Below are 14,907 nucleotides of genomic sequence, written 5' to 3'. Positions count from 1 at the left end.
AGAAGGGATGGGTCGAAGTGGCATGTCATACTCTTGTTACCGGACTGTTTATCCTGAAGGAGGTTCTGTGTCAGTGCTTCTGTATGAAGACTATACACAAACACAAGTGTATGAATATGAAGTAATGAAATACAATACCTGAAAATAAATGAGTAATTCATAGATAGCCTGAACCTCTCAACACATGTAATAACTGCACACCAGAAACAATTATCCCACCCAAATTAACACACTTACCTATCCAGAAAATGTTTATGCAATGGTACTACCATGATATTCTTTGAAGTACCTTGCAGTAACAATGAACAATCTGTGAAATGTTTAAGTAACTGAACCCCAGCGGCATTTCGTGTCAAGCTTTGCTAGAATTGTTCTTTCTAAATGTAGCAACACATCAAGCCCCATTAGAGTTGCCACTTCGGTCCTGTAAAATTCATGGACTTGATCATGACTGTAAAACGTATTGCTGGCCATCATATATGAAATCAAAAATATCATTTCCCTCTCAAGAGGTCTCTCCTATTGCATAAGTAGCTTACGCTATGGGAAAACTCCGTTTCTCGAGAAAATATTGAAGTCTTTATGTAAAACGCATTGCAGCTGCACAGCAGACAGCAATGAGCGAGGCAGCCGGTCATTGGCTGTGCTGCGGCAACTTGCTCGAACCAATGACGGGGGCGACTTTGAACGCGCAACCAATGAGCGCGCTTCGCGCTCGTGCGCGCAGAGCCCGCCAAGATGGGCATGGCTAAGGCTATATATTAGGCGCCCCGTCATGAGAGTTCTTTAGATTTAATCTCCTTCAGCAAAGACCTTCTCTTCGCTGGATCCTCCGGATTATTGGAGTCTTTTCGCCCGCCGTCGACAAGCCTACAGCAGGACTGCTACGAGGACGCCGGCGCCTTCAGCCGCCTTCAAAGCCTTCTGCTACGCCATCCGGCGCGCATCACCTTGATATCCTTTTACTAAGCTACTTTGCAAGTGTTCGCCTCTGTGACGCTTTTTTGTCATTTAGTAAAAGAGCAAATTCGAGGCGTTGTTTCAAATGCCTTCGACCTGCGCCTCGTGCAGAGGCCCTCTTCCTGACAGGGACCGTCACATATTCTGCGCTCGCTGCCTGGGACCTGACCACGCAAAAGCTGCTCTCACTCGAGGCGGATGCCCCGAATGTGACTCCCTGGGCCTCACCGAGCTGCGCGCTCGCTTTGCCGCCTTCGCCGCGAATGAGCCTGCTACCACCGTGCTGCCATCCCCTCTGTTCGAGCCACGCAAGAAAAAGCGCCGCTCACGGAGACCGCCACCACCCGAGGAATCCCTGCCGCCAGTTCAATTCACGCAGGCAGACCAGCACCCCTCCGGAGCGGTGGGTCTCGTCTCGTTCGGTGCGTCAGGGGACGACGGTGAAAAGGATGACAGCCTTTCCATTGACGCTGAATCCGACGACTGGCCGGGCTCGGCCTTCGACCCTGCGCTGTCGACATTAGCGGACACGAGCAGGGGCACCAGCATGGACTCAGAGATCGTCCGCATCCTGTCCAAAGCCGTGGAAGACCTTGGGCTCGACTGGTCTTCTCCGGAAGAACCCGCCTGCAGCCGGCTGGACGAGCGGTTCCTGCAAGGCATTACCCAGTCCCCTTACAGGCGGCTGGAAATGTCTGTACAGCAGTCAATGGGCCAGTCACAGAACTCGCTCACCTGCAATGAAACGCCGTTTTAACGGCAACACACAGAAATCACAAAAGAGTCATTTTCTGCCTGTGTCACTAAGGGGTCACGTGTCCACACTAAAGTGCGCATTCCCACATATCAATACTGTCCAAACAGTGCCGAATACTTCCCCAGCTCAAGCTGGACGCCCCATAAATGTGGATCGTGTGCCTATTGTCATGTATCCACCACTATACACAAGCACTGTTCACACAGTTATAAACACTTCCCCAGTAAAAGCGGGAAATACTATAAAGGTAGCGCATGCCTGCTGTCATGCATGCACCCCTACACACAAACACTGTATGCATGCCCAAATACCCCCCGCCACGAGCGGGAGGCTTTATGAAAATGGCGCGCGTGCCTACTACGGTATATGCACCCCCACCCATAAGTGCTGCCCATACAGTTTCAAACAGTTCTCTGGCTCATGCCGCGAGCATCATAGATGCGACGCGCGAGCCAAGAAACTCCCCGCTAAGAACTGGAAGCTTTATGAAAGTGGCGCCCGTGCCTATTACAATGTATGCACCCCCACCCGTAAACACTGTCTATACAGTTTCAAACATTTCTCCAGCTCATGCTACGAGCATTACGGAGATAGCGCGCATGCCTGTAATCTCACACGCACCCCTGCACTCGGCACTCAACAAAGCTGCTCAGCGCGCTCCCGCGCCGGCAGGGCCCATACGTCACTGCGACACGCCCCCAGCCAGCATTCAGCCCATATCTGTGCGAGCAAAAGCCTGGGAAAAAATCCCCGACATGCCGAAATAGGTTTTGAACATAATAAAACTCGCTTCAATTCGCTCGCAGACCACCCCGCTTTTCAGCGGCGGTCGAGACAAAAGTGAGGAAAGATGTTTCACATGTTCTACGCACCGAGGTGCTCAAACTGATAGAGAAGGGCGCTATAGAAACTGTTCCTCCCTCTATGAGCGAGGCGGGTTTTTACAGCCGCTACTTTCTCGTCCCGAAAAAGGACAGTGGCATCCGCCCCAACCTAGATCTCCGACATCTGAACAAAGCTTTAATGATTCGCTCGTTCAGAATGTTAACGACCAAACATATCCTCGCGCAAGTTCGCCCCGGGGATTGGTTTCTATCAGTGGATTTGAAAGACGCTTACTTTCACATTCCGATAGCGCCTCATCACAGGCCATTTCTGAGATTCGCTTTCGAGGGACAGTCATACCAGTACACAGTACTACCATTCGACCTATCATTGGCCCCGTACATTCACGAAATGTATGGACGCAGCACTTTCCCCCCTGAGACAGCGGGGAGTGCGAATACTGAATTACCTCGACGATTGGCTAATCCTAGCACAATCAGAGAGTTAGTTAACGACGCACAGATCTTGGATTATCAGCCATCTAGAATGCCTGGGTCTGAGAATCAATTTTGCAAAGAGCGTGCTATCCCCCAGCCAGAATATCTCTTTTCTGGAATAGTGCTAGACTCAGTGCAGATGACGGCGCACGCTCGCTATTCGGCGCCTTGCAACATCATTCAGAGCGGGCACGCGCGCCCCGTCAAACGATTTCAAAGGATGCTCGGTCTCATGGCCTCAGCATCAGCTGTACTCCAGCTAGGATTGTTGCACATGCATCCTCTCCAACGCTGGCTCAAGAGCCGTGTCCCCACTCACGCGTGGCGCTCGGGCCACTTTTTAATCAGAGCGAATCACGGCTGTATAAAAGCCCTGACGCCCTGGAAGGCCGTCGACTGGTATCAAACCGGCGTGAGTCTGGGCGTGAACACACGGAGAAGAATGATCACGACAGATGCCTCCAAAATAGGATGGGGGGCCCTTTACGAGGGCAGGCCTGTCTCCGGGTTTTGGTCAAACCCGGAAAAGCGCCTACATATAAACTGTCTGGAAATGAAAGCGATCGCCTTGGCTCTCAGAGCCCTGCTTCCGTACCTGAAAAATGAACACGTCCTGGTCCGAACGGACAACATGACGGTAGTATCATATATAAATCGCCAGGGTGGACTCAGGTCGAGCTCCCTGCACTTTATGGCTAGGGAGCTCATCTTATGGTCACAGCACAACCTGCGCTCGCTGAGAGCAGCGCATGTGCCAGGCGTCCTGAACCAGGGAGCGGACATGCTGTCCAGAGACAAAGTTCTCCCAGGAGAATGGTCTCTCCACCCCCTGACGGTTCAGTGGTTATGGCAAACCTTTGGCGAGGCAGAGGTCGACCTCTTCGCCTCCAGGGAAAATGCGCACTGCCCTCTTTTCTTCTCAAAGAGCACGGACGCGTTCGCCCAAGTCTGGCCGAGCCGCCCCTTGTATGCTTTTCCCCCGATCGCGATGCTACCTCAGGTCATCAGTCGGATCAGGGAGGTGAAATGTGCAGTGCTCCTGGTAGCCCCACTCTGGAAGAACCAGACGTGGTTTCCAGAACTAATGCAGATGATGCAATCTGCCCCATGGCTGATTCCGTTGAGGCTGGACCTCCTCAGGCAGGCCAAAGGGATGATTCTTCATCCCCGCCCCGATCTGTGGGCCCTTCATGCATGGCCCCTCAACGGGTTCCCGAGAACCTCCCCAGCGGAGTGTTGAGAACCATTACTGAGGCGCGAGCGCCCTCTACGAGGCGCTTATATGCCCAAAAGTGGAAAGTGTTCAGTGACTGGTGTGATATCAAGAGCTTGAACCCCAAATCGTGCGAGATACCAAGTGTACTCGCCTTTTTTTGCAAGAGCTGCTGGAGGCGGGCCGCACACCCTCCACGCTCAAAGTCTATGTGGCTGCCATAGCAGCGTCACACAATCCTGATAAAGAACGCTCATTAGGGAAAAATGACCTAATCATTCGTTTCCTAAGAGGCGCTAGGAGGATGAACCCTCCTTGCCCCCCCTCTGTACCGATCTGGGACCTGGCCACGGTCCTGGACGCACTCAAGAGTGCCCCGTTCTAACCTCTCCGAACCGTGCACCTTAAACAGCTCTCGCTCAAAACTGCGCTCTTGCTGGCACTCGCCTCAGTCAAGAGAGTGGGCGACCTGCACGCACTGTCATCAAGCGCTGCTTGCTTGGAATTTGGACCTAACGACTGCAGAGTTGTCCTTAGCCCAAAGCACGGGTATATTCCTAAAGTGCTCTCCACACGCTTCAGAGTACAGGTGATATCTCTGGCAGCGCTATCGTCTCCAGCAGACGAAAGCGACACTAATTTACTCTGCCCGGTCAGGGCGCTTAGAGTATACTTGGAACGTTCTGCCTCGTTCAGACAGGCGGAACAATTATTCGTATGCTTTGGCGGCCGCACTAATGGTCTCACAGTTTCAAAGCAAAGAATATCGCGCTGGATAGTAGATGCTATAGCGCTGGCTTATGAAGCCAAGGGCCTTCAATGCCCCTTAGGCGTCAGAGCTCACTCTACGAGGAGCATGGCCTCCTCGTGGGCGTGGTCGAGTGGGATACCCATTGAGGATATTTGTGCGGCTGCAGGCTGGGCCTCGCCTTCGACATTTATCAGGTTTTATAACCTACAGGTCCCCTCATTCCATTCCAACATTCTATCAGCCTGACTGTAGTATGGACTGGAGTACGTATATGCTGAGCATTATCTCCTCCCTTATAAGGTCCGTCTCTGACCGACTTAGAGGGTTTTTAATGCATATCAGTAAATAGAAAAATCAGTACATAAGATATGTGCTTGTGTTTTTACAATGAGCACCCCACCATGGGCCACCTTGGGGCAAAGGTGCTCTGTATTATTCCATTATATAGCTTGCCATCGGCCGGCTCATTGAATAATCACTTTGCTTTAGGGCTCAGGCATCTGCCTCTGGTTTTATAGAGCGAAGTCAGCACGCACGACGTTTTGCATGGTGTTCCCATATTGTAAGCTACTTGCGCAATAGGAGAGACCTCTCGAGAGGGAACGACTCGGTTACTAATGTAACCTCGGTTCCCTGAGAGGAGGGAACGAGTATTGCGTAAGCTGCCGTGCTTGTGCTTGGTCAGTCGCTTCAGTCGATTGAACCTAAAGAACTCTCATGACGGGGCGCCTAATATATAGCCTTAGCCATGCCCATCTTGGCGGGCTCTGAGCGCGCGAGCGCGAAGCGCGCTCATCGGTTGCGCGTTCAGAGTCGCCCCGTCATTGGTTCGAGCAAGTTGCCGCAGCACAGCCAATGACCGAGCTGCCTCGCTCATTGCTGTCTGCTGTGCAGCTGCAATGCGTTTTACATAAAGACTTCAATATTTTCTCGAGAAACGGAGTTTTCCCATAGCGTAAGCTACTTACGCAATACTGATTCCCTCCTCTCAGGGAACCGAGGTTACGTTAGTAACCGAGTCCTTATGATTGTTTACTCCTTGTTTGATATGGAATCTACCATATGTATAGCATTTATTTCAATGAAAGAGTAACATCAATACATTAAAAAAATATTTTAGCCTATTTTTAAGAAACGGATTTGAATTACATAACAAAATTCCAGCTAATTGAACTGTGTAATTTTTAGCTAAATTAATGAAACTTAAAATATTCAATTTTATATATGTATATATACATATACCGGAGCTCTGGTCCTCGAATCTGATTGGACGAGAGATGTTCCATGAGTACTGATAGTCTCAAACCATCAGCACTCCGACGCTTCACAGTGTGTATCACTCCGCTTGTGTTCGTACCATTCTAAACTAAAGTGTAGAGCAGTGCAGATGTGTTAAGAGCTATATGTATCTTTTTACCTTTCATTTTGTGACATTACATATTTTAGCCAGCAGGTGGAGGCAAAAGACCATTTTGGTGTGTAATATGAGCCAGTTGACATGACGTCAGTGTCAGTCAGTGTTTTCATTCATCAGCACTACATGATCACTCAGATTAAAACGACTTTAAAATAACTTCAGCATTAAGGCTCATCACAACTGAGAGACACAACAGACTGATTAATTACACAAACTCAAGGCGCTTTCCTCTTACCGAAGTTTCCACATTGGAGAGGACATACTGTTCAAAATGGCGGAGGAGATTGCGGTTTCTGTAGTTCTGTGACTCTTGTGCATCGGCTACCGCGAAATAGAAAGGAACATCCCTGCTTGGATGGCTATTTTTCCACTGAGAATGAATTTGACCAAAATTACATTATTTCCAGAAAGCTGACTAACACACTACAGCATCTCTGCTTGGGAGTGGCAACAGGTGATCGCACACACTCCATCTCTCTCTCTCTCTCTCTCTCTCTCTCTCTCTCACTCACTCTCTCTCACACACACTTGTTTCTCCTATAACTTCTTAGAAACAGCCCAAGCCGTGATACTAGTTCTAAAGTGACATTTTTTAATTACTAACGGAGGCTTGGATGCATCATTTGCCTGCGGCTGAAACACAGCAGTGCTGATATAGGACCATATCACACTCTTGCTCATGTGTACTATATATATATATATATATATATATATACTCCAAATCAAGAGAGTGCAAAATAAACAGTGCCATATCCATAACACATTTTTTTTTATAAAATGACATAATTTTATTACTATAAATTTTCATGTTAAGAATGCATAAAGCAATGAATATGCATTTTCTTATTTTTTCCTGCTTTGTAGTAAACACTAATACAATAAATCTAACCGTTTTAATTAACGTTCATGATACTGGTTTAAATAGAGACCACTGAAACTTCTTTTCTGTCCACCACTACTATCCTTTTAGCAACACATCTCTAAAACATGTTGAATTCAGTGTTTTAAAGCTCACCAATCAACATTTGTTCACTCTAAATCAAGCATCTACTCACACACTTGTAGCCAAACAGTATATCTAGAGTTTTACTTGATCGACTCAGAGTTTCTGCTGCTCTTGCTTTTGTGTTCAGAGCATTAAATTGAGATTTGTGGCTATTGAGCACAGAAGGAACATTACCCGCTGTTGGGTCTCATGTACTCAATGAGTCAAACGCAGGCCTGCATACAGTCATGAAGCCTGACCGCAGCCTGTAGGAACCCTCAAAGCCTGATAACACAAACAGTGGCAAAATCAAACAAAGGAAGTCCTAAACAGACTATAGATCCCATCAAGCCTTGCTCACTTTACACCTAGGTGTGAAATTCTGAAGGATCTGACCAGCACACTGAGTTTATCCATTAAAGAACCAACGACCCTGGCGGATGGATTACGAGCCATTCACCGTGTCTCTAAGTGATAAAAGTAATGGTTGCCTTCTCTCCCACGATCGCTAAAAATGGCTTTGGTGCCTTCACTTTGTTCTCTCTCTCTCATTCTAACCGCGCACACACATGACCCCTCACAAACATATCCCCACACTCATTTGGCGAGCAGATAATGTGGCGATAGGGCCCAGCTTTGTCCCTAAGTTAGACATGCATTAAACGGGCAGACGCCATTAACCAGTCTCTCCGCCCACATTTGTGGCCACATTCTCTGGCCGGAAACCTCGTGTGACATACTCTCCACGGGAGCCACGTCCACCATTTTGGGCCCTCTTCTCTCCTTCACACACACACACACACGCATGCACGCACACACACACACACACACACACACACACACACACACACATTCCTTCCTCTCGTGTATTATAGGCTTATTTGTTACTATATCTAATCATGTCACTGTTTAGTTTGTAGTTGGAAGTCGGAAGTTTATTGACTGCATTGTATTGATGATTAATTGATATTACTGCATCAATGAACTTTGTTATACTTTAAAGAGAAGTGTTTTGGTTTGTTTTACTGTACATACACCTGTGTCAAGGGGTGGCAGGTGATGTCAGTGCTCGGATTCAAGCCTTCATTGTTTTCCTTTTGAATGCCGATGTTCACCGGATGTCGACTTAGCTAACAGAACAATTCAATATTTAATATTCTATTGACTTAGAATAATTATGTCAAGTAACTCTGAACAAACACTTCTAAATAAGTCTGAAAATGTTTGTTTGTATCTTATCTCGGTTTCAGTGAACTTGTTCACATTCAGCTGATCTGTTAGTTTGTAACACTGAAGTTTGTTAGTGCTGAATGTTTGATATACACCACCACTAGTGGTCTAAAGCACATAACTGGTAATCAGAAGGTCACTGGTTTGATCCCCACAGCCACCACCATTGTGTCCTTGAGCAAGACACTTAACTCCAGGTTGCTCCGGGGGGATTGTTCCTGTAATAAGGGCTCTGTAAGTTGCTTTGGATAAAAGCATCTGCCAAATGCATAAATGTAAATGTAAATATAGATACGCATAACTTGCTCGGGATTTCAAGAAACAGGAACTATTCAAGACTATAAATAAATCAATAATTACATGTGTGCATGTGTCTATGTTGTAGGGATGTACAGGCAGATATAATATAAAAAATCTGTGATTAAACTGCCAATGTTTTACTCATTGAAATGAGATGATTTCCTATTAAGTCAGTAGGGACATTGGAATGTTTGGGAATAGCAATATGGCGGCGCAGTAGCTTCACTGTCACGACCTCATGAGCAATCCAGTTCTATATATCTCAGTGGTGGCAATCCTAAAGCCATATGTAGCTTTAAGTTTCTTTAAAGGTGCAATGTTTTTATGTATGTCCTCTTTTATCACACACAGACACCTTGTGGTGTGGATGCAACATCATTCAAACACAATAATTATCAGTTATTGATGTCATTGTAGAAATGTATTATTCACAGTCAGCCATGATTACTTCAATCCATGAGTGACGTGTTCAATAACAGGACGGTTACTGAGAATAAGTGAATAGTATTCTGCTGGTCATGTGATTCTAACATGGCCGCCCCCATGAGGAGACCCTCTCCATGTAGAATAAAACAGATTTTATAAGGTTACTGATATGACTGGAGTCTTCATTTCTATGTGAGTGCTCATGATGTTATACATGTTCAATTCATTTATTTAGGAGTAAATCCTTTTTGAATGATGACACAATTACTGTGTGCACCTTTAACAAATTCCATCCCTAACTTAACCATGAAATATGACTGCTCAGACTGCTCTATGATAACAGGATGTACAATATGCATTATCACAAAATGTTTGGTCAGTTAATCAAAAAATTGTGGTTCATGTGATTACATCTAACAAATTATTATTTATATAATTATTAAGGCTGTCAATCGATTAACATTTTTAATAGAATTAATTACATGGTATGCCGATTAATTGATTGAAATAATTGCATACATAAATATTTGCTTAGAAAGCCCCTCAAATAACAGTAATTCAATATATAATGATGAAAGAATTATAAATAGTTATATTTAAATAATTATAAATAATATATATATATATATATTATAAAAATAATAGTAATACAGATAATTAAAATGCATGGCATTATAATAGACAATACAAAAAGTGGCTTTAGAATGCAATATATTGTTTATTTACATATAATGGAACATAAGCCAATAGCTGGCCTTCAGTTCACTGCAAAACTTTTGAAACTGAATTCATCAGTCAGTCTGAGATTTATTATGAGGGCTTGTTTAAGGACGCGTCAATGTACACCTGCATCAGATGGACGCTTTTGGAGCGTCTCGGTTGCATTGCGTAATAAACATACTGAATATTAGGTCGTTGTGTCAAGTTTAACAAAGTCTGAATTATTGTATATTTTGTATTATTTGTGCTCCATCAAGAACATGTTGTCAACTTGTGTTGTCTGTTCTCGGTAAGTGTGGTTTGTTCTCTGTATCAGCTGCACTTTGCCTATACAGCCAGTTTCCTTTAATGCCCCCTGGAGAAAACCGGTGGTACTGCATGCTTGAATAGCTCATATGGAAGGAATGTTCCTTATTACTGTACCGGAACATGATTATTTGCGTAACTTTTTTTAACAAGTTATTTTTTTGTACAATTAATCTTACCGAGTTAATATTTAATATTTATAGAATTTGTATTAATGATTAAACTGGTGTCAAATACACAAATGTATTCATTAATACAAATTCTATAAATGTGGAATTTAATACTTCTTACCCTTATAATTTAATCCATATCAATTTATATTTATGCCATAATTTGTATAAAAATATATTAAGAACTACATCAGATGTAAAAAAAAATAAATAAATAAAAATGATGTTCATTATGACGGCATTTCTTTTTTATTTCGGGGGCATATTTCTCATTTTTGGTGTCATTTTTGCCCCTAGCCCCCTTTAATTTTGGACCTCAGGTTACACCAGTAAAAGTCATTTATAAGAGTTGGATATAGTATGAAGAGATCTTTAAAGTAACAGTTGCATGGTACTATGTTGGAAATATTAGTTCCAATGTAAAGGAAAATGAGGAAATATCAGGGAATTTTACATTTGGTGATTCCCAGTGCACAAAAAGTCAAGAAAATTTCAGTAAATAAGTTCTGGTCATGTTTATCTAGAAAAATGTTATCAGAAAAAAATAATGCTTTTTATTAATGCAATCTCAATGAAATTATTTTTAAAAATACTAATGGAGTAATAACAAATGACTGGAAAAGTTCTGGAAATGAATAAAGTCTTCAAACGTCACAGAATATGAATGGAAATGTCTCAATTGAATACAATGTAAGTTTTTCTAGTTCTACTAATGCTTATCCAGTAATTACAAATGGCTGTGAAAGTCTTGGACATGAACTGTGGGAACCCTGGAATACATACAACTATATAATAGAGAGATCAGATTGATTGTGCCTCATTCTTTATCCTGTACTTCCCATGCTTTTACCAAGTTTGTCGTGCCAGTTTAAGCACTTCATATTTACACAAAAGCCAGTCTCAGAAAGCTGGAAATCCGCTTTACTGTTGCTGGAGCTACAAACAATGCCTCATTCATCATTAGTGGACTATTGCATAACAGAACGTGTTACCCTGAAAGAGAAACACACACACACACACACACACACACACACACACACACACACACACACACACACACCGAATGGCACAGACACACAAATGAAAACAAGGACAAGCTATGCAAACACATGATTGCACTTTACTTTCATTTTAAAGGCATTTGATTGCACTTGTTGATGTGATTACTGTTGTGTGAATGCAAGTGTTGCCAGAGCTAATATTAGAGTTACTGTAGCGAAACACATCATAAATCCCTGGTCATTCTGGGTCAGGAACTACAAGAGAGCCTTTCATGAGAGATTACGTGAAAACAACATTTGGGGAAGTCTCCTAAAACTTTGAATTTATGATACACATACTCTACTCAAACACTAACTTTTAAAGAGCTATAGTTCACCCAAACCTGGACATTCTCTTAAAATGTACCCTCATATCATTCCAAACCAGTAGGACTTACTTTCTTCCTTGGAATACAAAAATGAAGTTGAGTAAAATCTCGAAGGTGCTCTTTTACATATAATGAAATTGAATGGAGACTGAGCTCAAAAATAACATCAAAGCACCATTAAATCAGCATTAGTCCATATGACCTTTGCTATATTCCAAGTCTTCTGAAAACATTTGATAGATTCAACATTTAAGTCATTATTCAATGCAAATCTTGTCCACTAACATACCTCTCATATTTTGTTCACACTGTAGCATATTATAATCTGGCACAACGCATCACTTATAACACACACAACAACAAATGCCTCTTGCTATTATGATGCATCAACACAACATTTTTGAATCTGAACTTCAGATTCAATTTGAGAGCTACGGCAAAAGGGAAGATTTTCTGTAAATAACAGCTTTTAGATAAATTTGGATTTTTCTTGCACAACACTAAGTCTTCAGTAGAGTTAGAATATAGAGCACAAGTTGTAATATCTACTCATCAGTGTTGTGTTGGTTACTCTAAAAAAGTAATGCACTACAAGTTATTAATTACTATCCTAAAAATGTAAGCAGATTGGTCTCAAAACATTTTTGCTTTACTAAATACTTTACTTTCGTTTACTTTAATTTTGTTATATTTAAGTTTTAATTGCTAAAACATTTTTCATAGAATGTTTTTCATTTTCCACTCAACAAATTCTAAATAATGACTGTATTTCCTCTATGTTCATTATCATACTCACGTCAACCACGTTTTGCTCTTACAGCAACTCATTAGCGCCGCACACACTTTAGCTCACACAGAAATTAAACATTTGTATGTGCATAATTCATGTTATAAATGTATTCTACAAAAATAATATTATTTTACAAAAAGTAATTAACTTTATTTACAAGAATTTAAAATATATTGTTACACTACTTTTGACTTAAAAGTAATTAAATTACAGTAACCGATTACTTTGAAATCAGATAAAACCCAACACTGCTACTTATATGGTGCTTTTTGTCATTTTTGGAGCTTGACAGCACTTTCAGTGTATGGAAAATAGCAGCTTGGAAATTCTACAAAATCTCCTTTTGTGTTCCACGGAAGAAAGAATGTCTTACAGGTTTGGAAAGACATGAGAGTGAGTAAATGATGCAACTTAGTAGCACACTTGGCAGCATACAAACCATAAAAAGATTATACGCACTTTGCTTTCAATGCAGACTTAAAAAGTTTATAAGTGCATCGACATATATATATATATATATATATATATATATATATATATATATATATATATATATATATATATATTAGTTTAGTAAAATATAGGAGTATTCTATAAACTCTCACTCTTACACACACACACTGAACTCACGGTGTTGGTTGGGGAAGTGGATGGAGAGGATTCTGGTGTTATCAAGTTGAGAATGACGTCCATTGGAGAAATCATTGAGTGAACAAGTCAAAGCAGAGGGACTCAATCACAAATACAACTCTAACAGCGCTTCACTCAAGTGTGCTGTCCAGAATTTCATCGGAGCATCCAGAATATTCGTTTGGTTCCATTGCAACTTTCAAACAAGAAAAAGTGATGTAGTGTCCATTAATGCTGGAGAGATGTTCTTGAAATTAAGACGAAGAAGAAAATTTCAGCACGCATCCATATTTCCTCTTACATTCAAAGGAAGTGTTTAGCTTCAGAGAGCTATAATGGAAACATCACTTTTGAAGAAGCAAGTGTTCTGGATTCACACAGGGAATGTTGCAGAATAAAAACCCCAAAAGCTCAGCGTGAACTTTTAGTTTGTGTGAGAAAGAAGTCGGGAGAGGGCCAGAGGGTTTTTGTCTTGGTGCGACTCTTTTGGACAACAAAACACTGTTAGACAACTAATGAAGAAATTCATTCAATGGATTTAAAGGGTTTTGAGAGCTTAGCCAATGAGTTATGGTGACCCAACAACCTCAACCAATCACAGACAAAGAGCTTGAAAACCAATCATAACCAGCTAATCCAAGCTAATGGCAAGCTTTCCTCTCAATTACAAAAACAACCACCAAAACTCACGCACAAATGTTCCAAAAATTGCAGTACCACATTACTTTTATATGAAAGTACTAAATCTACCAACTGCAAGGCATTAGAAAGATTGTAGAATGTCACAGTGTGTGTGCTCAGATGTGCAACAGAGGGGTAGATAGGAAACGGCCAAAGATCTTCTCAGTGGTGGAGAGAGAGAGCGAGAGAGAGAGAGAGAGAGAGAGAGAGTGTTTGTGTAATGATGTTGGGGTTTAGGTGAGAGGTGGCTTATTTATATAAGACAAGGCCTCATTCAGGGTCTTCTACAAAGTTTCAGGGGTGTAAAAAGTACTCAGATATTATACTTCAGTGAAAGTATGGTTACTGAGTGAAAATTTTACTCAATTAAAAGACCAAGTATTTAGCAAAAAACATACTTGAAAGTACAAAAGTATTCACATTAAATTGTACTTAAGTATTAAAAATGTAAAAAGTCACTTTTTTCCTTGATAGAATGAAATCAAGAGGGCAGATTGTGTGAGAGTAAATGTTAAATTCGATTGGTTTCTTAAGTCGCCTTTTTACTGTCTCCGACATATATTTCCCCCAGTGGCATTCGCAAACTGTCATAGAATCATGTTAAAATAACTTTGTTTTTGCTAAATTATTTTATGTGGCCTGTTGTAGGTTGTTGAAATAAACACTAGAAGCGTTAAAACAGCAATCATTTTCATCCCCTTTCACTCAAATCTTGAGTAAATCAGCAGATTATCAGTCCATAAACATTTACTTTTCGCCCTGTTCCTCACACAATGTTATCTGATGACATCTGAACACTTATACTACTGCGCATGACTCATTTTAACATTTGCATTGCATAACTATATTTACAAGCTTGTTTAGTGTGATCATGTGACTG

General features: G+C 42.1%; 1 protein-coding gene across 2 annotated transcripts in view; it reads right to left on the bottom strand.

The window, feature by feature from the left end:
• The window catches only part of tmcc1a (transmembrane and coiled-coil domain family 1a), a 67,556-nt gene that overhangs the window by 28,646 nt on the left and 24,003 nt on the right, over positions 1-14,907 (bottom strand). Inside the window, exon 1 of one of the 2 annotated variants that reach the window (XM_052093840.1) lies at positions 13,347-13,793. The exons of the other annotated variant lie outside the window; for it this stretch is intronic. Within the exon in view, the coding sequence (XP_051949800.1) occupies positions 13,347-13,421 (75 nt within the window). The 5' untranslated portion in view covers positions 13,422-13,793. Of the gene's footprint in view, positions 1-13,346; positions 13,794-14,907 lie in introns of those variants that run through there. 2 annotated transcript variants of the gene reach the window in all.

This window comes from Xyrauchen texanus, chromosome 27, assembly GCF_025860055.1.
Source record: "Xyrauchen texanus isolate HMW12.3.18 chromosome 27, RBS_HiC_50CHRs, whole genome shotgun sequence".
Taxonomy (NCBI): Eukaryota; Metazoa; Chordata; class Actinopteri; order Cypriniformes; family Catostomidae; genus Xyrauchen; species Xyrauchen texanus.
Note: the sequence above shows the minus strand (reverse complement) of the source record. Positions and strands in the feature narration are given on the sequence as shown.